At 43.3% G+C, this 17391-nt stretch overlaps 1 protein-coding gene across 1 annotated transcript in view; it reads right to left on the reverse strand.

Annotated features, from left to right (window-relative positions):
* Nucleotides 1-17391, reverse strand: part of PIBF1 (progesterone immunomodulatory binding factor 1) — a 2608929-nt gene that overhangs the window by 1729161 nt on the left and 862377 nt on the right. Inside the window, 1 exon segment of the mRNA XM_044071741.1 lies at nucleotides 11751-11932. Within this exon segment, the coding sequence (XP_043927676.1) occupies nucleotides 11751-11932 (182 nt within the window).

Below are 17391 nucleotides of genomic sequence, written 5' to 3' on the forward strand. Positions count from 1 at the left end.
GTTCAAAGGGGGGTTGCACAACAGAACGCAATACTAAATTGAGGCCCCATGGGGGGTGAAGATCCCTATGAGGTGGTTTTAACAGGGTCCTTTGTAAGAAGACTTTGCAAAGTTTGTGGGAAATTAGTGACAAGTTATCCTCTCCAACATGAGAAACTGAAATGGCCACTAACTGAACTCTGTAGAGGGCACACACTCCGTCATTAAAAGCCGAGCCAGAAAATCCAAGACAAAGTGAACAGGGGCTGTAATATGACTGTAGCTCCCAAATTACAAAGCTCTTCCATTTACTTTTGTACAATTTTTGGGTAGATAATTTATGAGAAGACAACAAAAAATGTCTGACTGGAGAGGACAGCATGGATTGTCTGGCAAATTAACGTAACTGGAGAAACCAAGCCATCAGCTTGAGATTGTGGAGATTCGGAAGAGTCATTCCTATCGGGTGTGACAGCAGCTCTGGAAAGATTTTCAGAATCCAGGGCTTCTTCTCAAGGTAAGGCCAGAGAAAGGGAAACCAAATTTGATGAGGACAGAATGGGGCATTGAGGATTACTGTTCTCTTCAACCTGCTTGCTTTCTGAATGAACTTTGGGGAACAAGGGGAATGCAGGAAAGGCATAAAGTAGACCAGGGGGCCAATCATGAGTGAGAACACCTCTCAGGGGTTCCCCCTGTGGAGGATCAGGGCAAAATACTTGCTGCATTTGTTGTTTAGGGGAGAAGCAAAAAGGCTGCAGCAAGACTGGCCCCATCTGCGGAAAATGTCCTCCGCTACCTTTTGGTTGAGGGACCACTCGTGAAGCATGAGAATGGATCTGCTCAGTTTGTCTATCACACTGGACTTCCCTGGAATTTGCATTGCTATGAGAAAGAGGTTGGAGGAGACTGCCTATTGCCACACTCTGAGGGCCTCTTGACAGAGGGCAAGCTCTGGTTCCCCTTCACTTGTTTATGTACCAGGCCACTGAAATGTTGTCTGAGTGAACTGCAACTGTTACAAGAGGAAGAGTAGCTTGGAATGCTTGCAACACGAGCAGCACAGATGTCATTTCCAGGACACTGATGTGAACGTTTGCCTTGTCCATAGACCAGGTTCCTTGGACCATTCTCCCCAGTTAATGCCCCCCCATCTGGAAGGCATCAGTGGTCACAGTGGCCTATGGCTGTGGGAGAACCAAGGGTCACCCTTGTAACAACTGGGATTTTCTGTATGCACTGGTTATCAGAATCTGATGGGACATGGACTGATGAAGAATCGACCATTGGATAAGCTAGAAGACAGTGTAAAACTCTCATATGGAATCTGGCTAACAAGACTAGTACTATTGCCGCAGTCATTGACCCTAACGCTTGAAGAATGTGACGTGCAGCTACCTTCCGATTTGGAAGCAACCTGTTTATTTGTCATCTGATCATTAATACTCTTGAAGTTGGAAGTTTGCCAATCATCTGAGTAGTGTCCAAAACTGCTCCAATGAACTCAAAGATCTGTACTGGTTCCAGATGTGATTTTTGGCAGTTTATTGTGATACCCAATTATGCACAAAGCTGAAGAACTGAATCCTGTGAGCTTAACAGTAGATGGCTGGTCAGGGCAGAGATGAACCAGTCATCTAAATAAGGAAACACCCAGAATTCTTGCCATCTCAGGTGAGCTGCAACCACTGCCGTACATTTGGTGAACACTCTAGGGGCTGTGGTGAGACCAAAGGGCAGTGCTCTGAACTGGAAATGACTGGCCCCCAGACGGAAGTTTGGGTATCTTCTGGAGTGACTGTCCATTTTTATATGGTAGTACACGTCCTGAAGATCCACTGAGCACATCTAACCGTCTTTCTCCAAGAATGGAAGTATGGACTGAACTATGACCATTCGGAATTTGCTGTGTCAGACTGACTTGTTTAGCTTCCAGAATCAGTCTCCAGTCCCCTGTTTTCTTTGGAACTAAAAAGAATATCAAGTACGTTCCGAATCCTCTCTGGTTTGGGGGGGACCTCTTGGATGACTTTTTTTCTAGCAGGTTTTGAACCTGAATAACTTGCTTGCTCCCTTCGACTAGGTGGGACATCTGGTATTCTGATAAGGGGAGGTAACTGATTGAAGGGAATGTGACAGCCTCTGGATATAATCCTCTGCAGCCACTAATCAGAAGTTAAGTTTTGCCAGGCTCTCCAGTGCAGGGATAGTCAACCCCCATTTGCCTACAGAGGTGGACAATCGGGCCTCCGTTCAGAAGCACTGGAAGGGTTTCCCAATAAAGGGTTCTCGGGAGACTTGGTTTTGCAGGGCTCCTATGCAGCGAGGGTGGCGTCTTCCATTATTATTCCCACTTCTACCTCGGGGGAAATCCTCCATGTATGTCCTGGTAAGAACTCTTAAGATTTTTTTGAACCACATCTCCCCGCTTCCTCTCTGACCTTTAGAGTAAGGTCTCTGGGGGACAGAAAAACGTATGCCCATGGCAGACAGAGTCTTACCTTTCTTCTCACACCTGGAAAGGGTATCTTTATCTTTTGGTCCAAAATGAGAAGAACCATCAAATGGGGCAATGACAAAGGAAGACTTAAAGGGCTCCGCAAAGCCACATAGGTGCATCCAGGCATGCCTCCTCATAGCGAAGCTGGAACCTGCAGTCCCTACTCGCACCTTCGCCTGTATGCACAATAAGCCTCATGGAAGAGTTAGCTAGAAAGTGTATGGTTGCTAGCTGGGAAGATACCTTTTGACGTACCCCCACAGTTACTGCTCCTTTCAGGGTATCTGTTAACTCCTTAATCAAATCCCTTTGTAAGCTTGTAAAATGGGAAAGCTAGTTCAGCTATCGCAAAGGAAATGTCACTGAAGAGAAAACACGCTTCCCACATCTATTCATCATCCTAGAATCTTTATTAGGAGGGTGGACACTACAACTCTTCTCCAAGAATTCTTTTGTGGTTGCTGGCGCCACAACCATGGCATCTACTGCAACACCCTTAGTCCAGAAGGCTTTATCTGATGGAGTTGTAATCATCTTGTTTGGTCTCCGAGGAACAGACTCGTTGGAATATGAGGTCTCCCATGCCCGCTGAGAGATCATACCTATGAGCTCATCAGTGGACAGAGTCAACCAGGAGGAAGATGGGTGAGAACCAAAAGCTGCCAGATACACCACCTCCTCAGAAAAAGGATTACTGCACTGCCAGCTGCCTCTCTGTTTCCGTATTTCTAGAATCTCCCCAAAGGATACAATCTCAGAAGGTGACCGTGGGAATCCTTCTGCTTCATCGAGATCGGTGTCTTCAGTGGCAGACTCCTCAGTGGAGTCCAAATGTTTCCTCTTACAAAGTCTCTCCCAAGGAACTTTCTCAGTGGGAAACTCTGGGGAGGTATCTGAAGAGACTGGGGAACCCCTCTGGTATCCTCGTGCTTGAGGTCTTGCTGTCCCAGTGGAGCATCCTGGTCTTAAGAGATACACAGAGAATCCAGACAGGACTGAGGATCCGAATGGGGAGATACCCTTTTAGTTGCAGTGACAGCTATCACCCTCTCTAAGGCTCCAAAGGCTGACTGCTTCTGAGTAGAAGACGACTCCGGCCCCAACAAGACATGCTTGTGAGATGAAGCCTTTTCCAACCCTAAAGACAGCTCACCCTGGGTAGAAAACAGAGCTGAGCTCACCTCCGCAGAAGCTCTGAGATGCATTGACTGCTCCGACAACCTGGGAGTCAAACGCTCTTGAGGAATGAAAGGGTCACTACAGCTCCGGTACCTCTCCAATAATGAAAAAATAGAAGTGCTCAGAGCAAAGACCTGATCTGAAGAAAATGCTCTTGGATCCGACCTAAAGGGTACCAGATGAGAGGAGGATCCAGAAGGGGAGGAGAAGACTCAAGAAGACCCAGAGCAGAGTGGGGCTGAGGGTGACTTAGTTATACCCTGCGTCCACAGAATCTTCTGCAACAAATGCTCCAGGTCTTCCTCAGTAAGGCACCTAGTCAAACAAGAAGAGGAGCCAGATGGGGATCTCAGCCTGGATAAAAAGGGGGATGGTACTCTGAAAAGCACAGGGTCATAATTTGGAGAGTAACTGGTCTGAGGAAGAGTCGTAATAGGCTTAAAGACACTCTTTTTTAGATGCGATACCAAAAGATCCAGACCATCTTTATCAGATGACTCTGGAGCTGAAGATACCAGATCTGAGGATCTGACTTGTCAGTAGTTTGTGCAGATGGGCCCCACAGATTTTTATTGGCATGTTTTGAAATTTTTGTCTTCAACTCTGAGGTATCCAATGGAGCCGATGAAGGCCTCTTCTTGCCCCTATCACCAGACTTCACAGACAGGGAAGGAGCAGGACTAGATTGAGCAGACTTCGATTTAGAAGCCGGTTTTACTTGAGAAGCAGAAATGGCCTCTTCAAAAGTAGAGGGAAGCATCCCTTTAAAGATAAGTTTATTTCCTTCTTTCAACCAATGCAAGTGGTTGAAAGAATGGCAAATAGCGCAGTTCTCCTGTAAGTGTAGAGGCCCTAAGCAATACAGGCATAAGTCGCACGAATCACTGCCTGGGATTTTATGCCCGCATTTACAACACTTTTTAAAGCCAGCAGGCTTATCATGTTTGTCCGACACGACATGAACGTTTTTTTTTTTGACAGAAAAGGTAAGGCAATAGTAGTCAAGACTACCTAAAAAGGTAAGGGATGAGGGGAAAAACATACTGAAAAAATGGTTACAGTTATAGGGGGAGAGAGAGAAGTAACCTAATAAAAAGTGGTCACCAATGAAATATGACAATGTTTAGAACAAGGGAAGTAGCAGGTCAACAATAAGATACTGAAAGTTGAGAAGGAATAAGAAAAAGACAGTAATTTATACACATCTTTCGTGAAGCAGCAAACAAGATCTGAGGGGAAAAAGGAGAGATGCACTGTGGGTAAGTTGAGTGTCCAAGAACTTCTTTGGTTGCCACGAGGTTAGTAACGGCCAAGTCAGATCCAATGATAGGATCCGTAACCCATCTGTGAGGTGGAGATGAAAATAATTGACAATGTTGACAACATTTCATAAAAAGAAAGGTCTTGTGGAGAGAAATTTGAAGCAGCACTTTCCTTTCAGGTCATAAAGGAAATCTTGAAGCACACCATTCTCCCTACATTCTCTGCTCTTCTGACTGAAAATCAAGAGTCTGAAAGGGAAGGGACTCTTTCTATTTTGTTTTCTAAAAAGAAATGAATTCCCTAGCAATTCCCAGTAAATCTTTCCTGTGTACTGAAACAGAAACAGGACAAGGTAAGATTTTAATCTCTGTTTTCTTTTCCTAGGAAACTCGCTGGAAAAGAACCGACCTAAAGCAGGCACACAATCCCACAGCTCAGGCTCCCTTTCCCAGCTGTGCTGTACCCATCGCCTAAGACCAACAAAAGTGGTTCTCCCTTGCCTACGAGGGCAACCCAACAGCTATACAGTACATATATATTCCCAGTCCTTTATCGCAGTATATACTGCACCAGAGAGACTGGGGAAAATGAGAAAATCACACAGCAAAATCTGTTCACAGTGGCTGAGGCAAAACTGTAGTCGATCTGACACCCATAGTCTCTCTGACAAATTTCTTCTTCTTGAGGATGTCGGAAGAAATAACCGAGGAGACTGGTAACTGCTCCATGGGTCAATCCACAAAGGAAGACAGTTAATGGAGCTTGTAAAAGTCAGTAAACGCAAAGCCAAAAGGTGCTTTTGAGGATAAAAAAAAAATTCTGACAGTCCCCAGCAGGACTGTATCCTGCCTCAAAACACACAAATTCTTAAAAAGAATATTAGGAAATGTTTTAGCCTCATTAGAACACTAGCAATGGAAGGCAAGGTGAACATCTGAGTCTCCAGCTTCCTCTGGGAATCAGGAGAATGCTGTGTCTTGAGGGTGTATGACACTTCAGAGAGTAGGTTCTGCTGAAGCCTTGTCAAGTTTGATAAGTAGTTAACAGCCCTCATAGCAAAGGTGTATGAGGCATAGGATCACTTCCCTAATCAATCCACCACCTGAGACTCCCTGTTCAGGGGTAAATTGAGGAGCTCTCCTCAGAAATCTCCTTTTTGGTAGCTGCTGCCACCACAATGGCATCAACAGCCAGGCCCTTACTCCAGTGACGCCTGTCTTGAGGGAGGGCAATAACTTTGTTTGTCTTCCTAGAAATACGTTCTACTCTCTCAGGTTCATCCCAAGTTCTCCAGGATACCAGGTCTATAAGGGCATGCGGATTGGGAATCACGCAATGTCTGAACAGGCCTATGCCAAAGGCCTCCAGCAAAACTGACTCCTCCAGACGGGGGCTTTGGTGGTCCAGCCCACATGCTGGCAACGCAGCTACAACAAATGCCAAAGTTAGAGAAATTACATGGGGACTTGGGAGAACCCTTTCCTTCATCAATGCCAGTATCCTAAATGAGGGACTCCTCTGGGAGTACAAATGCTTCCTCTTGCACTTTCTCTTCCCTGAAACCTCCTGCTCTTAGAAAGCTAGAGAGGAGGGGGAAGAGTCAGGTAGCCTGCCAAGGGGGCAGACTGATGACTGGTCAGAAGAACAGATGAAAACTGGGAGGGGTTCCAGCTGGAGAAATCCATCCCTTCTCTTTAGAACAGAACATCCTCTCAACAATGTCAAAGGCCAAGGTGGGCCTCTTGGGTCTGTGGGTCCTGGAACCCAAGGGTACCAAAGAAAACCCTGGAACTGTCTAAATCTGGAGCTCTGAGAGGGAGTGACAATTCTGAAGCAGGAACCATCGACCCTGACCCAGACACTCCAGCTTTGACACCATGTCTCCGAAGTGACGACGGCCCAAAGCAAATCATGGTCAAAGCTACCAAGGAATAGGATGGAGCTGAAGACAGCCAGGTTGTCGGAGCTGATTTGGACATTGGAAATTTAACTAGCTCTGAAGACCTTGGATCCAAAGGGGCCAAGGGAGGAAACTAGAATGATGGAGCTGATGGTCCCTGTGCTGGAACAGGACCCAAGGGAATAAGCCCTAACTGCATCTGAGCCTGCAAAAAGGACCCCATCACCTGCTCCAGATCAATATGTCTGATGTTGCCCATTGACCTCGATGACTGGACAGACAAGGCCACTGAGGATGGTTTTGAGATTGTATGGGGAAAGAACTGCGCATGCTGGATCCTAGCCAGGGAGACTCTATCAAAGTGGAAATGGGGAAGACTCCACCAAAGACGAGGAGTACAAAAAGAAAAGGGGGATGCTCTCCTGCCTGATGGTGCCCCTTTGACCAAGAAAGGGCTAGGGATACAAGGAAGGGGAGATGTCATTTTACCTGGTTTTGGTGCCGAAGGTGATCAGCTCAGAGACATCAGAGCTGATGCTGCTGGGGATGCCAAAAGCTATGGGTCCTTCAGACACGGAAAACCTAAGGGAACCAGTCCAGAGGTGAAGGCCAAAGATTTCATGCGCTCCTCTTTTGGTGTGCCTAGAGTCTTGCAGCCAAGGCTTTTCAGACCCAGTCTTGGGATCAGGGGGAGATGCCCAGGAAGCAGAAACAGAACCCAAAGAGCTAGAGGGCAAAACCCTTTCAACATGAGCTTGGTCTTACACTCATTAAGAGTGCGTAAGCCAAAGCTCCCACACACCGAACAACCAAAGTCCAAATGCTCTGGAACCAGACAGTATACACATTTAAGGTGTGCATCCTGTGACAGCAAATTGTGCCTGCAGGAAATACACTTTTTAAATACATCCATTTCTAACCGCAAAACACACAAGCAGAAGAAACAAGAAAAGAAACAACAGTAAGGCACCGGGGAAATGGCGGGAAGGGAAACATGGGGAAATTATCTAACTACCCAACCCTAACAACTACCTCACTACCTCAAAAACTACCGAAACCTATCAAAAAAAAAACTCCACTAAAGAGTATTCTATGGGGTAAGGGAAGAAGGATCTCACCAATCCTATGCTAACTTCTTAGCTGAAATATGATCAGCCAAGCGGAGCCTAAGACTGAGCTGTGAACGTGAATGGTGGCAAACTAGATCTGGGGAGTTGATGGATGTGCAGGAAGTTATGGGTAAAGGAGGTGGAGCCAAAACAGGCAAAAGACTTTTGAATTGGCCAGTGTCAGATCTCAAGTCCCACAGGTTGAACCCAGATGCAGCAGACATTGGATACAGATTTAAACACGATAAATTACCAAAGGCATTTCCAGTAATAAAATCCCCTTGTACAGAATGAAAGTCCAAACAAAGTAAGTTTCATTAATGTAAATAATACCAGTCTTTTGGGAAAAATAAAGAAGTGGAAGAATTTCCTCAGAGGGGGACTTACCTGCCCAGCTTTGAAGGATCGCTAACTGACTGTTATTTCCATGAAGCAGGCAGGAGTGCAGCTCAGTGCCAAGAAAACTCAAAAGCTTTTGTACTTAAACTGTTTTTTTTCTGCTCAAAATCCTGGCAATTAGTGCATGTGAAAGGCACCCTTTAGTTTTGAAAAGCTGGCTAGCTGATCATACTCTTGTCAAGATATAACCCAACAAACAGACTAATACAACAGTGATCAAATGTTGAACAATCAAACCAAGAAATCCTAGCATGGGTACAAATGGGAATCAAAAGTGAGAGAGAAGGAAAAATAACCAGTCAAGAAGAGAAGACACAAACACATCAGGAACATTTTTAGACCATAAGGGTTCTCTCTTTGGTATCATCCTTATCTGCATAAAAGCTGGAGTTTTTAACAGCATACACTGGCACAATTTCACACAAACAGATTCTAAACAAAGAGGAATTATTGGAGAAATGTCTGGAGACACAGCTTTTCTGCAGAGAATGAATGCATCCAGACTGAGATGAAATCATTAAACCTAAATGTCAGTAATTTAAATCAAAAAGATTTTCTAAGCCACTCTGACATTAGTATGTTGTTTGTCTTTTCGGCTTTTCCCAGTTAGGGGTCGCCATAGCGGAACTCCGGTCCGCTAATGATTGGCAGTAGATTTTATGGTGCCAAGTTGCCAGCTCGTCGCCCAACCTTCAATGAAGGTACGCCCATTCACGCATGTCTTTCGAATGCCACTCGACCGTGGGGAGGACATGCAGACTCCACACAGAAGGCACTCCAGCCGAGAATCGAACAGGAGAACCTCTTGCTGTGAGGCAACAACGCTATCACTGCACCACCGTGGCTTTCTGATTATCAAACTAAGCATTAAAACTTTATTCTTGGAGAAAGGGCGACTTTGCCTGAGACTTTGACAAATTTCAAGTTGTTTGTAAAAAAAAAAAAAAAAAACTTTAGTTACATTTTTACAAACAAGAAATAAAATATAAAACTGAATTAAAACCTAGCTTATTTACTCCACCAATGGACTTTGTGAGAATTATTTTTTTCCTTAGATTTTTTAATTACACAAATTTGAGTAACAGAAAATTTTACCAAAAGTTGAATAAATGTGAAATAAATCTTTACGTAGTCTTGCAGAAGACAAAACTTTGAGAACAATGCTGGCAGATAAAGACAGTTGTTTAGCAATCCTGGACCAAGGTCAGAATGAAAGTAGAATAAATAAAATATTATCTGATGAAAATGCTGTAAAAGAAAAATAATCGGTGTGTTTTAGCAATAAGATATCATAGCACTGGTATCTTATTAGCAGAAGTAAGAGAAGTACTGAACAATGACACTTTTCCTACAGTAAAAAAAATCCTAGACTACTAATTATTTTCAGGATTACCTAAATTCATAAAAAATTAATTAGTTCTCCTTTTAGCCCTGTTGCAGCAGCAAGAGAATCTAAGACTGAACCCTTGGCCACTACAACAGAACACAATTTACAATCTGTTACTGGTAAGATTAATCATTTAGTAAGAAACTGTTTTAACTTTGAGAACAGGCTGGGGAATTTGTGAAAAAGTTGTAGACTATTTATTGGCTACTCCTGATGAATTATACTATACACAATGATTCCCAAGGATGAGGGCATTGACTTGGTTAGGTCTTTTTTAGAACAGTTTAAGGGAGAGATCTGGGTAAAGTAAGCCTTATTATGTATTATGTTAGATACTATACAGAACGATTCCCAAGGATGAGGGCATTGACTTGGTTAGGTCTATTTCAGACCAGTTTAAGGGAGAGATCCGGGTAACTTAAGCTTTATTATGTATTATGTTAGATGTAGTACTGTACGTTTGTGATTTGTTTCAGAAACTCATTTATCAATAAGCAATAGGAGTAGTGATGAGACCTTGATGGCCCTGACATACACTGATATTTTCCTCCTTCAGAATTTTTCAAAAGCTACTGGTTATATCTGCATACTGATAATATTCTTATATTATGGAAGTCTACACACAGTCAACTAATTAAGCTTGCTGAATTTTTAATAAAGCTTCAGCCTACTTAAAATTTAAGTTGAATTGTGGGAAATTTTGGGGTTTAATTATTGGACATGATGGTATATAAGAATGATGAAATAAGATTGATTATCACACTTTTCAGGAAACCAATCAGTGGCAATAAGTTCCTAAATTAAAGCAGTATGCACCTTACCCACCCATACAAAGAGAGGAATAGTTAAAAGTCAGGTCTTCCAGACCAACCAGGGAAGACTACGTTTTTCTGGACAAATGTCAGATAATCATTATCTTTTTAAGGAAAGAGGCTATACTGACAAAATGGCTGAAAATAAAGCTTATTTAAATGTGTTTGGTAGTAGGATTGTCCAGCATGCACCACGACAAAGGTGGGGTCTGCCACCAGAGAAATTGAAAATTGGAGTGAACAGATTATAGCCCCTATCACTTACACCAGCAATAGTCAGGGAGCGAAAAATACAATTAGAAAGACTGGAATTTCCTATGGGGTCAAGAAGAACTAATCGGAATATAGGAGAACAGCCCAAACTCGTAGATCAGAGAAAGGAAGAGAAACCTTAAGAACATCTTTAAGAAAAAGCAAGGCCTGCTGTTAGGAAGTATTACTAATAAACCTGCTGGGACTTGCACTTGTTTTAATACAAACAATAGAGATTTATTTCCAACAGTTCCTACATTCAGAATTTATATACAGGGTAGACTGCCTTAGTTAATGAAAGTTAAGTTCTGAAACTAATAACAGTAAATAGCATGCACAATGTCAATCCTGTGATGCCTTTTATATAGGCAGCACTATCGGGAGTTGAAAAGACAAAATGGCATAACACATTAGGATAGTTAAGAATGGTGGCAACTAGGAAGGCATAGCAAACAATATAAAGAATTTAAGAGTTTTTACTTACAGTTTTAGAAAACATTAGGGTAGATTCTAGAGGTGGGGATATGCAAGCAATATCAGACAAACATGAGCTGGTATGGCAATTTCAGTTCAGTTATTTCAGACCCCAAGATTTAATGACAATGCGAACTTAAAGTCTTTTTAAAGTTCAAGCCACTGCATTATTAGTAACCAGTTACTGACTGGTTTGATGGTGTTATGTGACACAGTGATTTTATTTAATGTCGGTTGTAATTATCTAGTGAATTTTTCATAAGACTGTAAATGATGTCTACACCTTAATCCAAAACTGTAAGAAAATATACTTGTCTACAAGCATTTGAAGATGCAGTTGTCTTGGCACACTAGAAGTGTCACAGTTCCGTAGTCTTAATTCCAGCATCAGTATTACTTTGCTGCATGTCTGTACTTCACCAAATGATTTTTTTATCCATCACATTTCTTAAAGTATCCCATTAAATACAATAATTGTAATAACAATGATTAATACCTAGATGCCACATATTTCTCATATACTTCCTCTCTGGCTTTTTTAGCATCCTCTAATTGCATGTGCAATCTTTCAATACGATCTTCTTCATGCGCACAACGGACATTTAACTCCATGTTTTGTCGATTTAGATAATCTTTATCTTTCTGCATCAAAGTAACAGACTGCTGTAAAGTGGACACCTAAAAGAAAATCAGATAAATCAGGATCAATGTACTGACACAGGAAGCAATAAGTAGAGTAAAACTGGAACAACGGATAAAAAAACGTTGTTTAGAGAATACACTCATGTTTACAAAGAACATAATTTCTTACATACCTACAGAATGAACTACTTTCCCTTGTCAATTACAGCCAACCTTCCATCACTTTGCAGAAAAATTCAGATAAAAATTTCTCTGTTGTGGTTAGTGCTTAGCAGTGAAAGAGAACCTTTTGGGTTTGGAGTGTCAAAAGCTCCTGGCACAAAATAATTCAGTGCACTTCACATGAGCAACAGATGCAAAAGCAGTGTCTTTGGTAACTTGGGTGTTGGTGATCACTGGAGTGTTGCCCAAAACGTTGTGGAGTGTGTCACCTTTGACACGTGTGTCATAGTTCATCATCACCACTGGTAGTGTCACAGTTGTTAAAAAAAAAAGAATTTATGTCTTAAAATAACTTTTCATCTGTGTTGTCGACCTTCACCAATCCTTCACAGTGGGTTCAGTTCCGAACCTCGGAACCAAGACAGCAGTTTACTTCAGCTCATGCTCCCCAATCTCTCGAGCCATAATGCTCCTCTCAGAGATTACCTCTGATCGTGTTTGCCAAGGAGTGGCAGTCAGATGTGAAAGGTCATGGATACATGATAGTTAGACTAACCAAGGCCAAATATGAGTCCTTAAAGGGAAACTAGCCAATGGCTAAATTCGGTCTACTAAGAGTCTCATGATGGGGGAAAGAGGGTGGGGATGTCAAGGACTGGTGAAGACTGACAACACAGATGGAATGTTGTGGTAAGACATAACTTCTTTATCTGTTGTCAATCTTCACCCAGTCCCTGACAGTGGAACAGAGTCCCCAGCTACTTTAGCCTCAAGAGGTCTCACAGAAGAATATTCCTAAGAACCATAGAGCCAAAGGATACTCGTCCCCTTAAGACCTGATCCAATTTGTAATGAGTGATAAAAGTATGATGAGAAGACCAAGTGGCTGCTGCACAAATGTCATCTAAAGAAGCTCTGGCATGAAAGACTGCAGATGTAGCTACTGCTCTTGTAGAATGGGCGTGAACTGTTTTTGGAAGCTGGAGTCCTTTAGTGTGATAAATGAATGTGATGCAACCTCTAAGCCATATGGCCAAGGTAACTTTAGAAACTGGATTACCTATATGGAGAGAAGAAAACACCACAAAAAGTTGGTCTGATTTTTCTAAAAAATTTAGTCCTGTGAAGATAAAAACTTAGTTGGTGATGCACGTCAAGGAAATGGACAGCATATTCTCCCTTGTTTGAAAAATTTGGGAAAATGACTGGTAACTGCAGAGTCTGATTAATATTAAGTCTCAGAGACAACCTTGGGCAGACAGGAAAGATTAGTTCAAACTGCAACTCTATCCTTATGAAAAATTAAGTATGGGGGATTGCATGATCGGGCCTGAAGTTCTGAGACACTTCCGACAGAAATGAAAGCCACCAAAAATAAGGTTTTCCAAGACAGATGTTTTCATAGGTTCATAGGTTGGTACTAGGCTATTGGCCCTCGGCCTATACAAGCCTAGCCATAACAATTCCCTTGCTATTTCTTCCTACACTATTTATTTCCCTGGACCCTTGTCTAGCAGGGCGACTGACGTGAACCCCAGAATGAATTTCCTTTTTCCCATCCAATCATCAAGGTTCCTTTTGAAGAGGACCAAAGAGGCGTTCTGCTTGACATGCATGGGCAGTCTATTCCAGAGTCTGGGGAGTCTGTGGGCCAGGAACCTATCCCTCCAGCACGTCTTGTTTATTGTGATGACAAGGTTTAGATCCCTGGAGCGTGTGGCTCTGACGGATTGGGATTTCTTTAAGTGTAGTATGCCCAACAGCTCTGGGTTTGACATGGCCTTGTATGTTAAGCAGAGATTGCCTCGGAGTAGACTATATGTGACAGAGTACAGCTGAAGTTTTTTAAGGTGGTCAGCACAGGGCATCTGCTTTAGGCATGTGATTCGTTTAGTGAGGTATTTCTGCGGCCTTTCCAGTTGTTGCAGATGTCTTGAGAGGTACATACCAAATGGGGCATTGTATTCTATAATAGGTCTAATGAGGGATGAGTACAGTGGGACAATGACCTCCTTTTTTCTGGATGAAAAGCCCTTAGTGATGAGGTGTGCCACATAGAAGGATTTCCTGACTGCTGTGGCGATGTGGTTTTTGAAGGTGAGACCACTGTCCACCTCTGTCCCCAAGTCTCTTATCACACTTTCAGTGTTTAGTGTACTGCCACCTATGTGGTAATTCACAGGTACATGTTTTTTCCCCAAAGTGGATACCTATACATTTCTTGGCAATGAGCTTGAGCCCATGGCTCTGGCACCAAGCATCTGTTTCTGTAAGGCCCTTTTGCAGAGTATCAACATCATTTGGGGATTCAATAATGGCTCCCAGTTTGCAGTCATCTGCGAACCTTGGTAGCCAGAGTCCCTTAGTGTTGGCCTGTACTTCAGAGAAGTAGATACCAAACAAGAGAGGTCCCAGGACTGAACCCTGAGGTACTCCACTTGTCTGGAGCTGGATTTGAAGTCAGCTACTTTTACAGTGTGGGTTCTGTCAGTAAGCCAGTTGGCAACCCATCGAGTGACGTAGGGATTAATGCCCAGCTTAGTAAGTTTATCTATGATTCTAGAGTGGGGGATGGTGTCAAAGGCCTTGGCGAGGTCCAGACAGGCTGCGTGGACTGCCTTACCCTCGTCCATGGCTCTGGAGACTGATTCGAAGAAGTCAATAAGGTTCAGGAGACCAGATCGGCCCTTCACAAACCCTTCACAAGTGACTGATTATTCAAAGGGGTTCACAGTCAGGCCCTGAAGAACTACAGTTACATCCCAAGGGGGAAGAGGGTCGTTAAATGGAGGTCTGAGCATTAGAGGCCTTTTAGGAATGCTTTACACAGCTTGTGTGACATTAGAGGGGCACCATCCAGTCCTACATGAAAGTTTGAAACTGCGGCTAGGTGCACTTTAATTGCTGATGCAGAGGAACCCGAAGGGTAAAGTAAAGCCAGAAAATCTAATACTTTATGGATAGGACTGGAATAAGGGTCTATCTCGTTATCCAGAGCCTATCTAGCAAATTTATTTTGGTATAATTTCCTTGTAGATGATTTGTGATGAGCGACAATAGTTTGTCGGACAGGTGAAGAAAGATAAGGATGTCTGGCAATCATGGGAACTGGATAAGCTACACAATAAGCTTGAGGTTTTGGAGATTCGGATGCACCATGACCTCCAGGTGAAACAGCAGATCTGGAGCTGGGTCCATGAACCCTAGAGCTTGCAGTATTTTTCTTGCAGTTAGCTGGGTTCACGTGGCCATTTGCTTGAAGTAGTCTGTCAGATAGACCTGTTTTTCTGAAGTGAAAAATGCCATCTGTGAAGTTGTGTCCAAGCTTGCTCCCAAGAATACAATCTGCCAGGTGCTGAAGCAGCAATTTCTGGCTGTCCGCCTGAATCAGGCGGACATCCAAGTACAGGTAAATTTGGATATTTCTCTGCCTGCAGTATGCAATGGCTAGAACCAGGCATTTTGTGAATACCCTGGGCACAGTAGATAAGACAAAGGGAAGTGCAGAGAACTGATAATGCACAGATCTTGCCCTGAAACGTAGATATTTCCTGCATGATTCCCTGATGGGGATGTGCAGATAAGCTTCTTTTAAGTCTAGGGTGACTAACCAAGCATCCTTGGCTAGCATAGGGAGAAGCTGTTGCAGGGTAAGTATCTTGAATTTTGGGACCACCAGGAAGGTGCTGATAAATGAAAGATCCAGGACTGGGTGAAGAGCCCTCTTTCCTGGGTACAGGAATAGTCTGGAGTAGAATCTTTGACCCCTTTTGTTCTACTGGAACTGGCTGAATAGCTCTGATGTTGAGCAGGAAAAGAACTTGGTTTTGCACCTCTGCCCACTGGTTTGGAGGAAGGTCTGGAAACCTGCTTGGGGTTGGCAGCGAATGGAAATAAAATTTATACCCCTGGGATACAATGTTGAGGACCCATCGGTCCTGAGTGATGGACATTCCAGTTTTTGCATGAAGGGCAAGTTTTCCTCCTAGGGGTACAAGCAATTGGGCAGGGCTGGGAAGTAAAGTTGAGAAGTCATTGTGAACTTTTTCCATAGGGAGGTGGCTTACCATTCCCTGTTTTAGGGGTGGGAGCACTCCATTGCTTAGATCTCTACATGCCCTGAGACTGTAGTCTGGGTGGGCTGTTTCCCCTGGGTCTTGTTTGAGAAGGCCTGGAGGGGGCTGGAAAGAAACCAGTGTTTTGAAGGGCAATGCCTACTGAATCGAGGTGGTTGAACTTTTAAGAATTCTTTAAAGGTTTGCATAGATTTAGCTTTTTCTTCCATCTTTTTAAGAACAACTTCTGCTTTGGTGCCAAACAAAACGTCCTTATTTAAAGGAGCGTCTAGTAATTTGGATTTGACATGATCTGGCAAGGTCTGCTCCTTCAGCCAAGCATGTCTTCTCAGTACATAGCCAGTGACTGCGGCCCTGCAAGTTGCTTCTAGGGCATCAAAACCACACTGCAAAGTATGTTTACTAACTTGGTATCCAAAATGCATAAGCTCTTGCAAATCTTTATTTTCTGTACAATCTGGAAATATTACCATTTTTTGTTTAATGAGTTCCATAATATGTGGCTAGTACTTCAGCATGTGAAAATGGCAATTCAATGCCCTGATAGCAAGAGTTGCAGAGGTATATACCTTCATACCCCATCTGTCTAAAGCTCTGGAATCCCTGTCTGAAGGGGTAGGATTTTTGGCTGTAGTAGCCTTAATACCTTTAGGTCCCTGGGAAATGATCTCTGGATCAGCAGTAGGATTCTTGAAAAGAAACTTGTGGGAATCAGGTACTCGGTAGTACCTGTCAGGTTTCCTAGGGACCGGAGGTAATGTGTCTGGAGTAAGACTGGATTCCATGAAAACATCATCCACAACATCCAGGACAGGTGGAATAGCTAAAGGCCTGTGCTGAGGTAGCTCTAAAAATTCTCTGAGTCTCTTTTTGGACTGAGGATAGTCTTGGCATTCCCAATGGCAATGCTCTCTTAAAATATGCAAGGTTTCACCAGAAGAGAAATCCTCTAGAGGGGAGGCAGAGGGAATGGATTCCTCTGCATCTGAATCCTCATATACTGATAAGTGCATGTTCTGATAAGAAAGGTCAGAGTCATCGGACTCCTGGTCTGCAGAATCTGAAGGCAACTGAATTCTTTATCTCTAAGCAGGGGAAGGCTGGCTTCCCCTAATTAGCGTTATAAGGTCTTCAGCCATTCTAAGCATTTGTTTTTGTGGCATTGGGGCCTGAGCATGTGCTTTGGTCATCAGTTTTCTAGGCATAGTGCGTACTCTGGGCCTAAGAAACTTGGTAGTTTTGGCTAAAAAAGAAGTC

This window comes from Protopterus annectens, chromosome 5.part0 (assembly GCF_019279795.1).
Source record: "Protopterus annectens isolate FY-2018-M chromosome 5.part0, PAN1.0, whole genome shotgun sequence".
NCBI classification, from domain to species: Eukaryota; Metazoa; Chordata; order Ceratodontiformes; family Protopteridae; genus Protopterus; species Protopterus annectens.